At 40.5% G+C, this 20,346-nt stretch overlaps 1 protein-coding gene across 18 annotated transcripts in view; it reads left to right on the forward strand.

Moving 5' to 3' along the window:
- The window catches only part of OTOF (otoferlin), a 529,099-nt gene that overhangs the window by 360,318 nt on the left and 148,435 nt on the right, over window positions 1-20,346 (forward strand). For all 18 annotated transcript variants that reach the window (XR_013276955.1, XM_077488986.1, XM_077488987.1 and 15 more), the window contains 3 exons: window positions 9,170-9,296; window positions 10,453-10,507; window positions 15,100-15,231. Coding sequence is in view for 17 of the 18 variants with exons in the window: in XM_077488986.1 (XP_077345112.1) it covers window positions 9,170-9,296; window positions 10,453-10,507; window positions 15,100-15,231 (314 nt within the window). In the remaining variant the exon portion in view is untranslated. The remainder of the gene's footprint in view (window positions 1-9,169; window positions 9,297-10,452; window positions 10,508-15,099; window positions 15,232-20,346) is intronic.

Raw genomic sequence — 20,346 nt, forward strand, 5'->3', positions numbered from 1 at the left:
GAGTGCTGTGGGCGAAATCCAGACTAAAGAGGATCGAGAAGGTTATTTTCAATGAGGTGGTTGCTCAGTCGGTTGTAGACTAAATGTTCAAGGAGTTTGGAGGCAAAAGGGAGTAAAGAGATGGGTCTTAAGTTGTTAAGATTGGTGGGGTCTGAGGCCTTTTTTGGTATGGGAGTGACTAGTGCATGTTTTAGAGGGTTGGGGAAGATGCCAGTAGAGAGTGAGAGGTTGAAGATATGAGTTAAGGAGTGTAGGATTGAGTCAGATAGTGACTGTAGTATTTGAGAAGGAACAGGGTCCAGGGGGCAGGAGGTTAGGTGGGCATTAGAAAAAAGTTTAGTGACTTCCTCTATAGTAGCTGGGTCAAAAGAGGAAAGTATTGATTGTGCAGGAGGACAGGGAGTGTAAGGTGGGGGAGATGTCTGTAGAGCGGAGATCTCAAGACAAATCGTCTCAATCTTATTTTTGAAGTGATAAGCAATCTCCTGGGCAGTGAGTAAGTTAGTGGGTGGGGGTAATGGAGGACGAAGTAGAGTGGTAAAGGTAGAAAAGAGTTGACGGGGACTGCGTGAGAGGGTGTTAATGAGAGTGATAAAGTAGGTCTGTTTGGCAGCGTGCAGGCAGGAATGGTATTTTTGGAGGGCAGATTTATATTGGCTGAAATCTTGCTGTGACTTAGTTTTACGACACAGACGCTCAAGAGCACGGCTATGTTTTTTGAGGCTTCTGGTATTGTCTGTCTGCCAGGGTTGCAGCGGCCGAGGCCTGATTGTGTGCGTAGTAAAGGGGGCCAAGGTATCCAGGGTGGATGACAGCGAACTGTTGTAGACAGAAGTAGCCAAGTTGGGGCAGGACAAGGAGGAGATTTTGTCGTAGAGACAATCTGTAGCAGAGAAAAGAAGAGAAGGGTTACGATGGCGAAGGTTTCTACGGTTAATAGTTTGGTAGTTGGAGGGTAAGGAGGAGGCAGACAAGGAGAGATTGAAACTAATAAGGTGGTGATCAGATAGAGGAAAAGGAATATTGGAGAGGGTGTGCGGAGTGCATAAGTAGGAGAAGATGAGGTCAAGGCAGTTGCCAACAGAGTGAGTGGAAGCACTTGTCCATTGTTTTAGATCAAAAGAGGAGGTTAGGCTCAGCAGCTTAGAAGTAGCAGGAGTGTTAAGATTAACAGGGATGTTGAAGTCACCAAGAATGAGTGTTGGAATTTCAGAGGAGAGAAAGTAGGGTAGCCAGGCAGAAAAGTCGTCATGTACATCAGCATGCCGCGGTGCATAAGTGCTTAAAAAGTATGGATTTTTAATTACTGCACTATGAGTTCCTCCTTTGTCTCTCCTTTTTGCTGAGCCCACTGTAGAACATCCTGATTGTATGGTAACCCATCCTGGAATCTTGGCTCCTGATATCCATCCATAAGGATACTGGGATAAAGTGCAGTGAGACCCCCATCTTGTAGCTGATAAGCGGATTGAGAGTCGGGTGTGAACTCTAGGGTGTGAAGATTTTGCTTTCCACATTGAAATATGGATTTTTGTTGATACCCAAGTATAAATTAACTTTTTGCACTCCTTTTCTTCTTTAGTTCTGATGGACTTTACTGGATTATTTATGAATGTTTTTTAACACATTTTTTTTTTTTAACATTTTTTTATACATATAAATCTTTTACTTGATTGATTCATTGTTATGACTTGTTGCACTATATTGATAGCACAACATGTTTGTCAGTAATACTAATATGTATAATGTTTATGTTGGCATTTTGTGAGTGCAGCTGTCACTGAGAAATTATTCTTTTTTTTTAGGATTTGGTGACACTTTTTGCGCAACTTGTTTTTTGGTTTACATTTTTTTTGTATTCATATTTTATTATTGAACAAGGTTTCTATATAATATAAAGTATTAAAGTAATATAAAGAGAAGAAAAAAATAAATAAAATGTACAAAGAAAAAAAAACACAGAAAAAAAGCGGATTACAGGCAGTCCCCGAGTTACAAACATCCGACTTACATACAACTCATACTTGCAAAGGGAGGGAGACAACAGGAAGTGAGAAGAAATCTACCCCTAGGAAGGGCGCTTTTGCCCTTAAAGTGGTTGTAAACCCTTACGGACTTTTACCTACAGGTAAGCCTAGATTAAGGCTTACCTGTAGGTGCAATAAATATCACCTAAACCTACACGGTTTAGGAGATATTTGCAAAAGACAGGTACCGCTGTCTACCGTTAGTGGCAGCTCCCACGCGCTTGCGTTGGAGTGACGTCATCGCGGCTCCGGCCAGTCACATCGCTGGAGCCGCAATACCCGGAAGTCACTCCAGGATAGGTGGCGTAGTTTGAGGAGGACAAAGAGGGTCGCTTCCAGGGCTTCCATCTCAGATAAGTTATTCATAATGACATACTAGCTCATTATGCCTTTGCCTTGCAGGGTCTATTTTTTTTAGCTAGGCTTTACTTCATCTTTAATATACATAAAACAAGGGGTCAAGTCCTGGGGAAAAAAGTGTGGGAACTCCCACCCAAGATCCACTCCCCCACCAAATAAAAAAAAATAATGATACGCTCATATGCACGAACGCTTCAAAAGTGGCATTTTTCATCCAATTTTTCGTATTGTGTGTATGAAGCTTAACTGTTAGTACATAAAAAAAAATAGAGCATAGAGCCATATGCAGTACAATAGTTAGGGCATCTAGGGTGTTTCCAACATCTTGTGCATTGGGGATTATCCCTACAGACAGTTTCATACAAAAATTCAGGGGTTCTGTAGACCCTATACAGAATGAAAAGTTGGGTCACCCTATGAGTTTGAGACAGTAAAACCAGCTGTACATTCTGCAGTATTTATTCCCATACCTCTCATAAAATTACATCCATATTCGTCTCCCATCTGCACTTGGGGAGATGAATATGGGGGGGTTAGGGAATTTAGAAAGAAATGTAAGTAACAGCTGTGTGTATACCAGAGAAATAAGGCCTTTAGTAGTATCTGCTTGAACTATAATATCTAGAATGGGAGTAAAGGAAAAAAAAATGGTCCGAGTCAGGCCCAAGGACTTTAAAACATGTCTTAGGCTGGCCATACATGGAGCCGAATTTCTTTTCTGCAACCACGGGTTGCAGGAAAGAAATTCCTTAGATTCCCCCATCAACACAGACAGTGTTGATGTGGGAATCCTTCCTGCTGGGCCATTGTCTTCTCCCGGGACGGGGGCCAGCGTGGGAAGCCATCCCCACCAGGAGAAGACAGTGATTATCACTAGTGGCTATAGCAGCCATTTTCGATACTCGCAAGAGAATCCGGCAGGCTGGTTGTACCGATCGATCAGCTTGGTACATTCAGACTGTCCATTAACGATTCGAACCGTGTGTGGCCGGCCTTAGTTGCAAATACTGATAAAACCATTTCTGGTCTAGGGTATAATCAGAACAGAGTTGTTGATTTGTATTTAACACCCCCCCAGAATGCAATTGCATCAGGGTGATGATCCCCTCACACTCCCACCTGGAAAAAACTTCCAGTCGGAAGATTTCAGGAAATACCCTCCTTGTCCAAAGAGGAGTGGATCTCGTATACTCAGAAATACCCAATAATATTTTAGTAGACGACATTATATAGCAAATGCAGTGTGGGGTAAGTAGATTGATTAGGAGGTGGAGAGGTAGAATCCAGGGACAACAGAGGGTTACGTTTATGCAAAAAATAAGTATATTATATGAAGATATTTGTAAACCTCTATTTTCCCAACCTGCAAGATGTTGAAGTTGGGTCGCTAAAAAATATACCGGGATTTGGTGCTGCTAGGCCCACTTGATCTTTCAAAAAAATTATAAAAAATCATATTTAATTCTATGGGGCTTTTTATGCCATATTAGGCTCCCAAAAAACAGTACTATTTTTTTTAAATACTTTTGAGGAATCCACCAGGATAAATGAAAAAGTACAAAAACTGAGGCATCCATATCATTTTTAAAAAGATAGTGTGGCCACCCACAGAAAGAGGCAATTTCCACCACACATTGCTCTGGGATTTAAATCTGGAAAGTAAAGCCCCGTACACATTGGCCGGATTTCGGCCGACATTCGGCTCGTGTGTGTATGGCACCCTGTCCAACAGCTTCTGTCAGACGAGCATGCTGGAAAACCAGCAGCCGACCAGCTCCTGACCAATGACTGAGAGGACCGATTGTAGTGTTCTGGCGGGGGGCATCCCCCCATCAGAACACAGCAGCTCAGTGGGGAGAGATTGCTGTACTAATGTTGGATCGCTAGTGAAGCGGCTCCGACTGGAGCTGAGGGTTTTTTTTTTCGTTCAACCCTCTGGTTTGAAAGAGGGCCCTCATGAGGGTTCCATGGTAGTAATATGGGCTTATCCCAAATTATTGTAAGGCCAAAGAAAACACTTAAGTTCTTAATGATGGACATTGCAGTAGAAAAAGATCCCTGGGCATTGGCCATGAACAACGTGTCATCCCCATATAAAACTATCTTCTCTTCATGTTTTCCCCTGCAAAAAGCCATGCACCCCAGGAAAAAAGGGGCAACTGTGGGCATACTTGTCTGGTCCCATGGGACAAAAGAAAAGGAGTGGACATCTTCCCGTTAACCGGTATGGAGGCTCTATTGAACGAATATACCGTAAGCGTTTAACACAGTTGCAGAAGACTTTGCCGAAGTCAAAGGGTTTAAGCACTTCCCATAGATAGAACAATTCTATGCTATCAGAAGCCTTGGCGGTGTCCACAGACAACAGTTTATCAAGTTATCAGCAGGGGATTGGATATTCAAAAAAAAAAGGAAAAGGAAAATTAAGCAGACCAATATAACAATAAATAACTAAGAACATCTACCGGTAATTCACTGTTTGTTTTTCGGTTAATTTCACAAACTGCAATGGGGCTAATAAAATCATGTAATTCTTTTCAGATTATTGGCTTTTCAAAGTTTTCATTACAACAAAGATAGATAGTGTGAAGTTAAATGTTTAATGAAGTTACAGAAATGGTGGTATACGAATTGGAAGTAATAAGGCATTAAAGCTGAATTCCAAGCAACCAGCTAAATACATAAAAGGAAGCTGTTTATTCTAAAAAAGGATTTGTATTTCTGTCCATCCAGACCTAAGATTTACATATCCCTGCTACATAGCATACAGATCTGTTTGACAGGGCAGGAGATTGAGTTTTCTTTGTTGCAGTTCAAGGAGAAGGAGAGGCAGGCTGATGAGCGCCTCCCAGTGTCACTCTTCTGTCTCTTCCTATCAGCACACTGCTTCAACTGCAACAGCCACCAGTCGCGACATGACCCCTATTAGAAACGGCACGATCTGCCCTTTCTAAAGTGTGTATGTGCCTCAGACTTCGGTGCATGCGCCATATTCATTGGCGCATGCGCCATAGTTATCGGCATGTGGCTATTTTGTAAATATCTCCTAAACCATGGAGGTTTAGGAGATATTTCCAGAACCTACAAGTAAGCCTTAGGGCCGGTTCACACTGCGGGCGATGCGAGGCGACACCGACTTGCCTTCGCCGCGACCTGCCGCGACCTCAGCGGCGATTTGCAAATGACTTCTGTATAGAAGTCAATGCAAGTCGCCCCGAGGTCGCCCAGAAGTAGTACAGGAACTTTTTTTTGAGTCGGAGCGACTCGAGTCGCTCCTCTCAGAACGGTTCCATTGTACAGAACGGGGGCGACTTGTCAGATCGCGGCGAGGCAAGTCGTGTCGCCTCGCATCGCCCACAGTGTGAACCGGCCCTTAATATAGGCTTACCTGTAGATAAAAGTGGTTGTACAGGTTGTACAACCAGTTTAAGGCTGCTATTCCTCCTGTTCACACATTGGCCATTTCAAAAAATAATAAACAACACAGGAGATACCATAGTGCAGCAATCTTTATTTTAAATACAGTTGTGCTCAAAAGTTTGCATACCCTGTCAGAAATTGTGAAATTTTGGAATTAATAAAAATAATAAAATTAATAAAAGACAGTTTTCAATATGACCGATCATGCCAAACTGTCTTTTATTTAAGGATAGCAATCACATGAAGCCATTTATTATCACATCGATTTTTGGATCCTTTTTAAATCATAATGATAACGTAAATCACCCAAATGGCCCTGATGAAAAGTTTACATACCCTGGAATGTTTGGCCTTGGTACAGACACCGAAGGTGGCACACACAGGTTAAAAATGACAATTAAAGATTAATTTCCCACATTTGTGGCTTTAAATCACAAATAGTGTCTGTGTATAAATAGTCAATGAGTTTGTTAGCTTTCACGTGGATGCACTGAGCAGGCTAGACAATGAGCCATGAGGAGGAAGAAATGTACAGTCAAAAGACCTACATAGTGAAAGTTTACAAAGATGCCACCTTCTGTGTCTGTACCAAGGCCAAACATTCCAGGGTATGTAAGCTTTTCATCAGGGCCATGGTGTCCGGTTACGCAACTTCCTCGTACATCCTGCATGTGAAAGTGAAGTAGGTGGAAACATTTGGAGATTTTGGATATTAATTATACATTCTCTGTATTATGGTAAAAAATGCCCCACTTCCTGTCCTACCCCCCTCTGTCCCTAAACACTTACCTGTCTCCTGTCACTGCTCCGGCACTATCTTGGCTCTAGAACTGCTGCTCTCACACAGAGCCATAGGCTTCTGCTGTTATCAAACTGTTGTCAGTAGAGTGGGCCTACCAGCCTGACCCAGGACCCAATGGGGGTGCGCATTTACAGGTGACTCCTTAGCATCTGGCTTGCTACAGGGGACACCCAAAAGAAAGGAGGAGCCAAAAGTTCCAACAGGGACTACCAGAAGATATAATTGCAGGTAAGTATAAAAAAATTTTCAATATCACTTTAACCCTTACAGTGTGGGGGCAGCTTCACTGCTAAGTGGATTTTTACTTTCCCTGGAGATTGGCTTTGTCATTTCTAGATATTCCCTATGACATTGCACATCTTCACTTTTTGAAGGTCCACTTCAACAGTCTAAAACTAGTGTTTTAATCATGTCTAAAAACTGCAATATAACAAAAATAAAATAAATTCAATTTGCCCACATAACTGTCACTGCACTAAAAAAACTTTACGAGTCGGGAAGCTTCTCATTTCCCTCTGAATGTGCGGATGTTTATTTCTTATATAAGTTTTATTGACTTTTTTTTTTCCTTCCTTTCATTATACTCATATAACACAATAACTTTCAGACAGCATGATTTATGAGCTAGTGCAGTAAATTTAGTTTATTTGATATTTTTAGGACATTAGTATATAGGGAATACAGAAGGTACAACTTGTAATAACTTAGTGTTAATTTACAGTTTTAAACGCAACCCAATCCAAAAAAGTGTTTTCCATTTTGGGTGGAATGGGTAGACAGAGTCTTCATCATCAGCCCTAGAGCAGCCTTTTTCAACCTTTTTACCAAGGACGAGCCCTTGGGTCTGAAGGAACCCCTTCCAATATATTTTTTTTTTCTACAGATCACTGTACATTAGTGCGGGGGTCAGTGGGAAGCATGCTTCTTACTTTGGTCAGTGAGAGAAATGGTGTTAACAATTAGATATCTAAGCCCTTGTACACACGGTCGGAGATTCCGACAACCAAATCCGTCGGAGTAATTCCGACGGATTAATTCCGGAAGAGGTCCGGAAGTGATGTTGCATACACACGGTCGGACTAAGTTGTCGGAAAATCCGATTGTACATAACGTGATGACGTTATTTCGTTACGACGGGACTACGTTCAGGCTAGTAGCCAATAGCTTTGGTCTAAGAATTTGATCTGAGCATGCGTGGCACATCGGAGTAGGCTACACATGATCGGAGTATGTCCGATAGGAGCATTTTGTCGGAAAATTTTACCGGAAAGTTGGAAAACTTGGTCCGTCGGATATTCCGACGGAAACAGTCCGATGCAGACCACACACAGTCGGAATATCCGACAAAACGCTCCGATAGGAAGCATTTCGTCGGAATCTCCGACCGTGTGTAAAAGGGCTAAGAGGTAGAAATTGCTCATTGCTCCTTGAAACCCAAGGAACCGCTGGATGACCCCTGGTTGAGAAAGGCTGTCCTAGTGAGTACATTGTACGATTACACTTGAACCTTTGTATCACCAGTGGTATGGATGGGTTTCCCTAAGGTATGAGTATTCAGTCGTCTCTGGGAGTCCCACAAGAAGATAAGGGTATTACGACAGGTCATTGCCCTCAGGTTTGTCCCTTGTGGTTTCTAATTTGGTCAACAGCTAATGCACAGGCAAGGAGCTGACACATAATGCCAAGACCATAGGCAGAAGTATACTCTACAGAGCAAAGTTCGGGGCAGGTAGCTTGCAAACGATGTGGGGTTGGTAGTAGAAGTCAGTAGAAGTCATAAGAAGTGGTTAGACAGGCAGGCAATCAGAATATAGGAGACAAGCATAGTGAACACTAGAAACAAAAAAATCTTTAAGGCTACAAGGACTGCGGAGGACCACCTTGCTCAGATGTCTCCTGCTAGGTAAAGAGGACTCAGGATTTTGCAGCTGCAGAGTAGGCAGTATAACCAAACAGGTTTGGATGAGGTATGCAAAAACTGAACCAAAGCACCCCTCCACAGCACAGCATAGTAGAGTTTTTACAAAACAGAAGGTATCTGGATTTGTCTCTTCCATCATAAATCCAATAGGTTTATTCCTCATTTTAGTATACTGAGTAGATCCTGGGCTATATTCTTCATAATTGCACTTTTGGGCCAGCTTTGAAGACAGTGTTAATCTCAAAATGTATAAATTGTGATATATTTATCTAAATTTTCTTAATATCTTCTGTCCATCTCTGCACATGGTTAAAGAGAACTGTAGTGGAAGGGGGAAATAGGGGTTATTGAAAGGATTATTAGGACTCTATAATTCAGGAAACATGAAATCATCTTTCCTTTCTTTGATGGTATTTACAGTTAAAAAATAACTGTTTATAAAGCAGAGCCCACATATGTAGCCTCCTATAGCACATGCTATCATCTATAGTTTTTACTTAAACACTTGATGCAATTGGTGGAGCTTGTATAAAATGGGTGCCCCCCATTTAGGTGTTTTTAGGGGGGACAAATGTCTAAACACATCTCAGAACTATGTAAAAATAGATCTCTAAATCTCTGCATTATATGGATTTACAGATGAGCCGGCTGTCTTGGAGACAGAAGACCTGGACAGGAAGGCGATGCGGCTGGGTGGTGGACTGGACCCAGACACCATATCTCTTGCCTCTGTCACGGCCCTCACAACTAATGTCTCCAATAAAAGGTAAATCGATGACTCCTTCGTAGGTGCTATCGGATATTCCAGAATTTTATAAACTTTGTACCTATTCCTCCATTCCTTACGCAAACGCCTGTATCATCACTATGGTAAGTGCAATGACATCATCATGCCATGTCAGGCATCCCAGCGTGTGCAATTAAGTCATTTGGGGGTGCCGCTATCACACATGGCTGGTAGTCTTTTATGTGCAAGGTGCTGATTCTTCGCCTCTATAGATTAATAATTAATCATTTTTACTGGTAGGGACAATTAAGTCAGTTTCCGGATAGTATTAGCAGTTACAATTTTTTTTAACTGCCATTTAATATCTGAGAATTGATGAGTGGATCTCTTTGGGTTTGGTTTATGAACAGTTTTGCAAATCTGGCTCAAAGTTTGAAGTTTGCAACCTTTGTAATGAATCCTAATGAAGTCTATAGGGGCAAATCTTGTTATTTAATTCTGCCCATATGTAGGGCAAAAAACAAACAAGCTATTGTCAAACAAAAAACTAAAAGAATGGGAAGCCTGACACTGTCATGGGCACATACCAGTGTAAAAATAAATGAAACTAAACTAAAAAACAAAACAAAACCAAAAAAAAAACAATGTATCTAATTTCGCAGAATCGTCAGCTTTCTCTAAATCTTACCACAGATGGAACAAATCTCATCTGGTTCAACAGGGACCGGCCAAGATTTGATCCATCTATGGGCAGGCTGGTAGTACTGAAGTCGATCCAAGCATCTATGTCTTGCTTAAACAGCTCCATGAAACACAGACAATATGGCTGTTGGGAGCCTGCTGTTTTATAGTGAGGAGAAAATGATTGGCTCTTGTCACTCAGCTGACCAGGGACAATAACTATGCACTGCATCATAGGTCGTTCCTTAGTTCTAGTGGCAAACAATCAAAGCTTGCAGTAAAAAATCCCTTGGATTTGCCGCAAAACCATGGTAGCAGCAAATCCCTGTAGGATTATATACAAAATGTGTTCTATATCACAGTGCAGGAAATCTGTGTCAATATTTGTATTGTGAGCCAGAGACATAACGAGCCCCCTGAGGTTTCCTATACTGTGTATATTAAATCCCTGCATTTATTTGTTGGTAGGCTTACTTTAATGTTAATGTTATGTAACTTATTTCTTTTTCTGTAGATCTAAGCCTGACATTAAAATGGAGCCCAGTGCTGGGAGGCCAATGGATTACCAAGTAAGTCTTCAGGAAAATGTTCTAATTTTTGCAAACATTTTGCAGTTTAAAGTGAACCTGTGGGCAGACTATGGACATTATGAAAATAACTAGTATTAAAATGACTCTCAGACAAGATGATTCCAAACCATGCATACACTGAAAATTAATTTAGTCTGGTAATCCAGAGTGCCCTTTGTTGCATGTGAGTTACTCTTATGCCGCGTACACACATTCGTATTTTCCAACAGAAAATGTTGGATGTGAGCGTGTTGTTGGAAAGTCCGACCGTGTGTATGCTCCATCGGACATTTGCTGTTGGACTTTCCGCCTACAAATGGTTGATATCAGGTTCTCAAATTTTCCGCCAACAAAATGTTGTTGTCGGAAAGTCCAATCGTGTGTACACATGTCCACGCACAAAAGTTCACGCATACTTGGAATCAAGTACTCGGTCTTGTAAAACCAGCGTTCGTAAAATGGAGATATCACATGACTATTGAACTTCCTTTTTATCGGCTCGTCGTACGTGTTGTACGTCACCGCGTTCTCACGATCGTAATTGTTGGCCTGCATTTGTGTGACTGTGTGTATGCAAGACAGGTTTGAGCCAACAACCTTCGAACAAAAATCCATGGTTTTGTTGGCGGAAAGTCCGATCATTAGGAGAAAAAGGGCAGAATAGAAGCATCAGCACGAAAGCTAGTAGGCAGTGATTGGTATCTATAACCTGTGCCTAGGCTCTCCTTGAGGAATCCAAGATGGCAGCACACTGTAAAAGTCCTGTGCAGATTATGTTCAGTCGTTACCTTTGAGAATCGATTAGTATCTTCATGGCCTGAGAACAGGCTTGTTTTAATTATGATTGAAATTAATTGGGATAGTTGAAGAGTGAACAGTTCTTCCTGGACCCATAGATCAGATGTTCCTCTCCTCATGTACCAACCATGGACTCACATTACATTCTGTACAATAAATATCTTTAATTCCTATGAGTCTCTAGAAGGCTTTTATGGTAAGTCCTTCTAGACATAAACCATATTCAACTGGCCCTTTACTCAACCAATCTTATCTGTTGATACTAGGCCATACAATGTAGTTCACAAGTTAATAATATTAATGTCGATTCGCTCCACTAACCTTTTCCAGGAAATCTGAATTTCCGATAGGTGGAACATCTTTCAAAGCAATGGAGCCATCACAGTGACGTTAGGCATCTACATTGCATGGAAGGATAGTAGGGGTGTTCCCATGCTCAACCTACTGAAAACTGAATAATCTGCTTAGAATTTGTTTAGGACTCCTGGGGCAGACAAAGAAGGTTAAAGCAGAGCTCCAAACAAAAGGGGAAGCTCTGCTTGTTTGCACCCTCCACTGCCACATTTGGCAATTTTTTGGGAGGAGCAGGTACCTGGTTTTGACAGGTACCCACTTCTGATCAGACTGCCGCTGCGATCTACGATGATGTCTGGCCCCTTCTCCTTCCTACGGCGGCCTTCTGGGACACGCACAGGTCCCAGAAGAGTGCAGGACCATTCGGAAAGCACAGCATTCGCATTAGGAGCCAGAAGGCTTCACTGCCTGTTTCCCTTACCTAACATGCCCAACGCCTTGGTTGGAGTGAAGAAAGATGAGACCCACCTCCGGGTTTTTATTTTTACCTCTTTCTACCGGTGACCATATCCTTCCCTAGTCCATTTAAAAATTATTAAATTCATAAAAAAAGATTCTTGGACGAGGTAGAGATCATGACATCACTGCCCCACTTCTCCACTTTGTCTAATCATGGAACATTTTTCATTCAATGAGATTAGACATGTGCGGTTCACTTTGGTTTAAATTCAGATGAATCTGTCGTTACTTGGAAATTCGGATGTATCCGCATTTCCGAATTACAATAGTACTGAAATTTAAATGAATCTGGAATAACAAAACAACATTTTGGACGAAATTTAAATTTAAATCGTTTTTTTAAATTGAATTTGAATAGTTTTCGAATTCAGATCATTTTCAATTTGAATTCGAATTTTCAAAGAGAAAAAAAATAGCATAGAAAAAAAAGAAATAAAATAGAAAAAAATATAATAGAATATGAAAAAAATTATATAATTTGATAGAGTAAAAAGAAATAGAATACAAAGTAAAGGAATAAAAAAAAAAAAATGAATAGACAATAAAGGGATAGATTAGAAAATAAAAGAATAGAATAGAATAGAATAAAACAGAACAAAATAAAATAGTAAATTAAAGAACTGAATAAAATAGAATGGAAAATAAAAGAATAGAATAGAATAAAAAAAAGAATAGAATAAAAAAAATAGAACACTATCATCTTCTGAAATTCGAATTTCAAATAGAATACATTTGAATTTGAATACAATAGAAAAGAATAAAATAGAAAAAATAGAATAGAATAGAAAAGAGTAGAATAGAAAACATTGAATACAATAAAATAGAAAGAGAATAACCTTCTTCTAAAATTTGAATTTTGAATAGAATAAATTCAAATTAGAATAGAATTACAAAAACAATAGAATAGAAAGAAAATAACCATTTTCCAAACTTCGAATAGAAGAAATTTGAAATTGAATAGAATAGAAATGTATAGATTAGAATAGAAAATAAAAATATACTAGACTAGAATAGAATAGAAAAGAGTAGACTAGAAAACATTGAATACAATAAAATAGAAAGAAAATAACAAAATTGTGGAGAAGTGTGGCTATGGGGTCCGTTTCAGATATGGCACCTCATCGCCAAATATTTAGAGAAAGAAAATAACCTTCTTCTAAAATTTGAATTTTTAATAGAATAAATTCAAATTACAATAGAATAGAAAATAATAGTATAGAAAAGGGAAGCATAGAATAGAATTACAAAAACAATAGACTCAAAAGAAAAAATATACTAGACTAGAATAGACTAGAATAAAACAGCAATAGAATAGAAACGAAGAATACAACCATCTTCCAAAAATCTAATTTTGATTAGAATACATTTGAATTAGAATAGAAAAGAATAGAATAGAAAAGAATAGAATAGAAAAGAATAGAAAATAGAATAATAGAATAGAAAATAATAGCATAGAATAAACAATAGAATAGTATAGAATAGAATGAATATAACAGTTTTCCAAAATTCAAATAAAATAAATTTGAATTAGAATAGAATAAAAAAAATAGAATATTATAGAAAATAAAAAAAAAAGAACAGAAAATAAAAGGATAGAATAGAAAAAAATATATAATATAATAGGAGGAATACAACCATCTTCCAAAATTGGAATTTAGGATAGAATAAATTTGATTTCAAATGGAATTTTATTCAAATGCAATTCAAATTGAATTATATTCGAATTTGAATGCAATTTGAATTCTAAATCGATTTGAATTTGCTAAATTCGGTTGAACTGAGTTCGACTGAATTTGGAAAATTTGAATCAATTCGAATAAATGAAACACGTTCTGAAAAAAGATTTCAACGAATTTAACTATCGGCGTATAACACGCACTTTTTTCCCTCTAAAATCAGGGGGAAATCGGGCGTGCGTGTTATATGCCAATCCCCCACTGTTGCCAGGGCTTTCTGCCTCTATCTGTGGCTTCTGTGTATTTTCAGCCGCACTCGGCCATTCCTGGCTATCTTCGGCCGATCTCGGCTATTTTCGCCCACACTCGGCCGAGTGTGGGCGAAAATAGCCGTGATCGGTCTAGTGCAGCCGAAAATAGCCGAGAACGGCCAAGTGCGGCCAGCGCCATTTTTAAACGGCAAATGACTGACAAGGCTGCAATGCAAGGCTGCAAATGACCCTGATAAGGCTGCATTGATGGGCATTTAAATGTAAGTTTTTTTCCTTAAACTTCCCTCCTAAAAGTTTTTTTCTTTTAAATTCCCTCCTAAACTTGGGGTGTGTGTTATATGCCGATAAATACGGTAAATGAATTCATGTAAATAACGAATCAAAACAATTTTTTTTCCATTCTGCACATGTCTAATTGAGATGGTGAATGGTGACCATGCTGAGCGAGGGACCACAATGCAGAAGAGCTCAATACAGGACCTGGAAGGAGATCACTGTAGTAGGGGTGTCTAATATGATCATTTCCAGCTTTCTAGGGTATCCCATAGCTATACAACATACATGATGTATAAAAAAAGAAATAACGGGCAGACTCAATGGACTACTCGGTCAGTTTCCTGCCGACACGGGTTTCTATAATTCCATTGGTCCAAGCCAGTGATTCTCAAGCAGGGTTCCTCCAGAGGTTGCTAGGGGTTCCTTCAGCATTGGGCCATTTCTGGCTCTCAGATAAGTTCCCACCGACACCAATGATCTTTTTAGCTCTCTGTAAGGAGGTAATTCTTCCCAATGACCACAAGTGTAAGGACCATTCTTCCCACTGACCATCACACTAATGTATCAGGAGTTGTAGATTCTGAGATTCTGAGACCGGAGAACTATTTCAAGGGTTCCTCTGTGTTGAAAAGGTTGAGAAAGGCTGGTCCAAGCTGTACCAATATAATGTATAATGTGTATGGAACAAATTGCCATACCTAAACGTCAGTGCTTCTCTTTCTATCCTTTAATTGATGATTTTCTTCCACCCCTGCAGGTTAGTATTACAGTGATCGAGGCTCGGCAGCTGGTGGGATTAAACATGGATCCCGTGGTTTGTGTTGAGGTTGGAGATGAGAAGAAATACACCTCCATGAAAGAGTCCACCAACTGCCCGTACTATAATGAGGTAAGTACTTTGAACCGCAGACCATTATCGGCTTCCAAGGATTGTGAGAGATCTTCCAGGAAACAAATCTTATAAATAGCTAGACTTTTCTTCTTTATTACAGCCAGGCTGACAGTATACACCGGAGGAATGTTATTCAAGCTAGTAATTGCTTTATAACACCAGCGCCTTTTATTTTATTTTTTTGCTTTTTATTTTCTTTGTGTTTTCAACACATATTAATAAAAATGTACTAACATTACATCAGAATACAGAGTGTTCCTACCTTCAATATTGGCAAACTAGGCTTAGATGTTTACAGGTTAACACGGATTATATAACCTCTATGAACGATAGCAATTTTCACAAGACTGGTCCTTAAAGTGGTGATAACTCTCCGCGTTTGTAGGTATAACAAATTGAGCACAATAAAATAAACATTCTCCAGTAAACTGCTTGTTAAAATTCTTACCCAGCGCTTGCAATTTATATCTTTCAATCCTGCTGGCTCCTGCTCTCTCAGTGCTGCTTCCCTGAACTTCTGGTCTTCAAATGGTCTTCAAAGATAAGTGTTAAAGCGGTTATATAGGTACATTTCTAACTTTGACCTACAGGTAAGCCTATAATAAGGCTTACCTGTAGGTAAAAAGAATATCTCCTAAACCTGTATGGTTTAGGAGCTATTCCCCTCGCAATGCGCTGCTGACTTCAGCTGTGCATGCGCACCGGGGATTCTCGGCTGAAAGTCCGGCAGACGCCAGACCCTGCCGGGAAGAAAACTCCCGTGTGCGGGAGTGACGACATCGTGGCTCCGGTCACTCACAGCGCCGGATCCGCGATACCCCGAATGTCAGACATTTTGACATGTTGGACATGTCAGCTCCCTCGGCGTGGACCAAGTGAGATGCCGGCGCCTCGTTCTAAGGTAAGTATTTCATAATGAGCTAGTTAACAGTGCAGTCTGGAGTCAGTCAGTTATCTGGGAGAAAATAGAAACAGGGGACTGCCTTGCCATCCTAGGCTAAGGGGTTGTGTGTTTCTATTGATGCACCCAATGTAGGGAGACGTAACTCTAGTCCCTGCATGCAAGGGTGTCTCCATTGGATGCTGCAAGAGAAAGGAGCCACCCTGAAATAAGAAACTTGGGACTCCAATCATGGCACCAGCTTAAATTAAAATATAGACAATGATTAAAAGATACAGAAGCTGCATCCTTAGTAAATGAATAAATCAGCAGCTGAGCGTGCTTAAAAACTGAGGGTTCAATGTCACTTTAACCATGTGCCGACCAGCAGCCATCATACTGTGGCAGGTCGGCACGTTCCAGCGAATCGCAGTAGCTGTACATCGCCAGCCCTTTACCCAGCTCTAGCAGGCACGCGCCTGCTGCACAGTGGGGGGCACGATGTGTGTGGCCGGTGGCCATGATGTCCACTGGCAACGTGCGATCTCGGGCACGTGAGTCAGAACGGGGATGTGTGTCTGTAAAAACACACATCCCCATTCTGTCAGGAGAGGAGAGACAGATCATCTTAGTAGGAACAGCAATCTCTCTCCTCCTCTAGTCAGTCCCATCCCCCCACAGTTAGAAACACACATGAGGGAACACATTTAACCCCTTGATCGCCCCCTAGTGTTTACCCCTTCCATAACCAGTTACGTCTACACAGGAATCACTGTATTTTTATAGCACTGATCGATGTATAAATGTCACTGGTCACAAAAATGTGTCAAAAGTGTCCGATCTGTCAGCTGCAATGTCACAGTCCTGCTAAAAATCACTGATCGCCGCCATTACTAGAAAAAAAAATAATAATAAAAATGCCATAAATCTATTCCCTATTTTGTAGGCGCTATAACTTCTGCGCAAACCAATCAATATAAGCTAATTTCGATTTTTTTTTACCAAACAATATGTAGAAGAATACATATTGGCTTAAACTGAGGAAGAAATGTATTTTTTTTTTTTCTTGGGGGATATTTATTATAGCAAATAGTTAAAAATATTGTGTTTTTTTTTCCAAAATTGTCATTTTTTTGTTTAAAGCGCAAAAAATAAAAACCGCAGAGGTGATCAAATACCATATATTTTGTTAGGGTCAGTGTTGCATTGCCGCACAATTGTCGTTTAAAGCGACGCAGTGCCGTTTCGCAAAAAATGGCCTCGTCTTTAAGGGGCAAATCCGGTCCTTAAGTGGTAAAGTGTATTTAAACCCAAGAACGAAAATGTAATAAATTCAAGCTTATCAATCCTTAGATTGGGTGGCTGTATTTGTTTTCTTTTTACACGTTAAGCACATTTTTCCATAAAACTACCTGTTGAGTCTGACGGAAACATGGCATCCTTGTACTCACATACAAACTAATCATACTTACCAGCTATCTTCTGTGAACTACAAAACAACCCCCCTCTATGTAGTGTAGTTGGGGATAGGGGGAAGTTTTGCAGTCTAAATCAGGAGAGTAGCCTGGGATGACTGCATTGCTCCACCATAGATACAGTGCAATGAGTAAGTGCTGTCACTCAAGAACAGGAAGTACCTGTATGTTACTGGCAGTCATTGCCAGAACAAAGTCATCTACTGCCCATGGCGAAGATGGCAAACTTTGTCCCTGCTTGGGTACCCTGATCGTCTTTTGCACTTGGGATCTATGATACTAACATAACTGTGCTGCTTTTGCCTGCATGGCAGGTGCGACAGAGATAAATGTTGGGCAGTCAGCTGGCCAACACCCAATGTGGACTGCACCACCACACCACCCTACGTCCACCACTGTTGAACACAATGGACCTCACCACCAGAAATATAACTGCTCCTCTGCTTGGGCTCCTCTGAGGTAGGGCAGGCCCAGGCAACATGGTGGGTCACTAAAGGATGGAAGAGGTAAAGGTGGGCTTGGTTGAATCAACTCTATGGGTTTCTGCCTTGCAGCACTCCCTACCCTTAACACCTAAAGAGACTGTGCCCAGGGCAGCTTCCCCTCCAGCCCCCTTCCCTCTCTTTAGTCCCAGTTTTCTGTCAAATTAGCCAACTCATCAGAAACTCCAACCATGTCACATCCTGGTTTCTTTAAACCATCAGTAATTGGAAATGTTGACGAATTTCTGTTTGGACACAAGGACAGGAAACCGAATAGTGTCCAGTACAGGAAGATTTTGTTGTTTTTACAGCACAGCGGCTAACAAAGATAAAGTTGTTTCCACCTCGGAGGCAGCCATTTTGTTGGCTAGTATCAGAGTGGAGTAACAATCTCCGCTCATAATATTGTGCACTGGACTCTATACGGTTGCCGGTGTGGTGTCCAAACAGCAATTTGTCAAAATCTCCAATTACTGATGGTTTAAAGAAAACGGAAGTTAAGTAGTTGGAGTTTCTAACGAGTTGGCTATTTTGACAGAACACTGGCCCTGCTAAAAGGATAATTAGGTTAATATGAAGGACAAAAAAATTAAAGTGAAAACTAATGCTGCCACCACATCTATGGATTGGTAAGCTGCAATATATTATTTTGGGGTTTTGGGGTTTAGATACACTATTACCTATAATAAATTAAAGGAAAACGTTTGTTGTTCTTGATTGTTATCATTTAGTCAGTAAAGTCATGCCAGATGTTTGTGGAACTGCTCCCTTCACTGAATTCACCTGGTAGGTCTTCTTGAGAATTTGGGGTTTCCATGCACACTAGCTTAAAGAAACGCTAAACGCCTGTACAAAAACGCTCTCTATGCTATTTTTTTTCTGCCAAAAGAACTGGCGTCTTTTTTAAGCTCAGTGTGCAGAACCCTGAAACGGAACCATATGTTTCAAAACTTTTGTGGGCAACCTCTGACCTTATAGGTTACCATGTACTTTCATAAGGGCTAGTTTATCCTTCTTTCTCATTGAGTTGTTTAGTTTTTTTAGCTTAGCTTACTGCTAAAACTGGCCATGTACAGGTAAACTTTTGCATTAGAATATCAATTTTCAAGAAATGTGTTTGATTTTCTTAGTGGGGTCAAATCAAAGTTAGTTTTCAAGCCTAGAAATGAGAAAATCTGAAGATGCAGGATGGCTATTTCTCTCAATGGAACAAAGTTTAACTGTGAATGTGGGAAAATCATATACCGTGTATTGTAATGTCCATTCAAATAAATGGGATATCATTCAAGTAGAAGGTTTGGATGGAACATTAGGGACTTTTGAACAAAAGTAGCTGACTATCATGGCAAGAAAAAAACATTCTCATGAACAATATTTCAATAACATTCGGACAAAAAGCATCTGTACGGCCAGCTTAATAGACTTTTAGACATGGGAGAAGCAAGCACCATCTATTTACAAATCACCAAGAGAAATGAGAGAGGCTTGAAATGTCAGGTTGGAATGGTGGTACTTTGGAAAAGCTCCAGACCACATGAATAAAGTTCCCTTCTGCAGTTTGACGTTTATGGTGCTCGGGATTATCTCTACCTTCCCATGTTACTAAACTTTATAATATGCTTGATAAAAGTAGCATAGCTGCATAAGTTTGTCTCTAGAGCAGCCATTCTCAACCAGGGTTTCCAGGGAAACCATAGAGTTCTTCCAGAAGTTACTAAGGATTCCTTGAGCTGTAGCCAATTGACTTTCCATTTGATGGTGGTTAGTGCTTAGTTCAATACCAACACCACTAGACAGAGCCCGAAGCATGACACCAATAGTCTTTTTAGCTCTCTTTAAGGGTAGTATTCTTACCACCACTGTAATGCCGGCCATGGAGAAAACAAAAGTGCTTGATCCACCCATCAACACTGACTGTTGGGAATCTCTCCTGTAGAGCTATTGTGTTCTCCCAGTGGTTACTGTTAGCGGCTATAAGCCCTTGTACACACGGTCGGACATTCCGACAACCAAATCGGTCAGATTTTTTCCGACAGATTTTGTCCGAAACTGTTGCATACACACGGTCGGACAAAGTTGTCGGAAAATCCGATCGTTCACAACGTGATGACGTAATTTCGTTACGACGGGACTACGTTCACGCTAGTAGCCAATAGCTTTGGTGTAGGAATTTGATCTGAGCATGCGTGGCACTTTGTCCGATCGGAAATTCTCTACACATGATTGGACAAAGTCCGATCGGATCATGTTGTCGGAAAATTTTACCGACAAGTTG

Source organism: Lithobates pipiens, unplaced genomic scaffold, assembly GCF_037356315.1.
Source record: "Lithobates pipiens isolate NorthernLeopardFrog02 unplaced genomic scaffold, aLitPip1_a1.2 Scaffold_18, whole genome shotgun sequence".
Taxonomy (NCBI): Eukaryota; Metazoa; Chordata; class Amphibia; order Anura; family Ranidae; genus Lithobates; species Lithobates pipiens.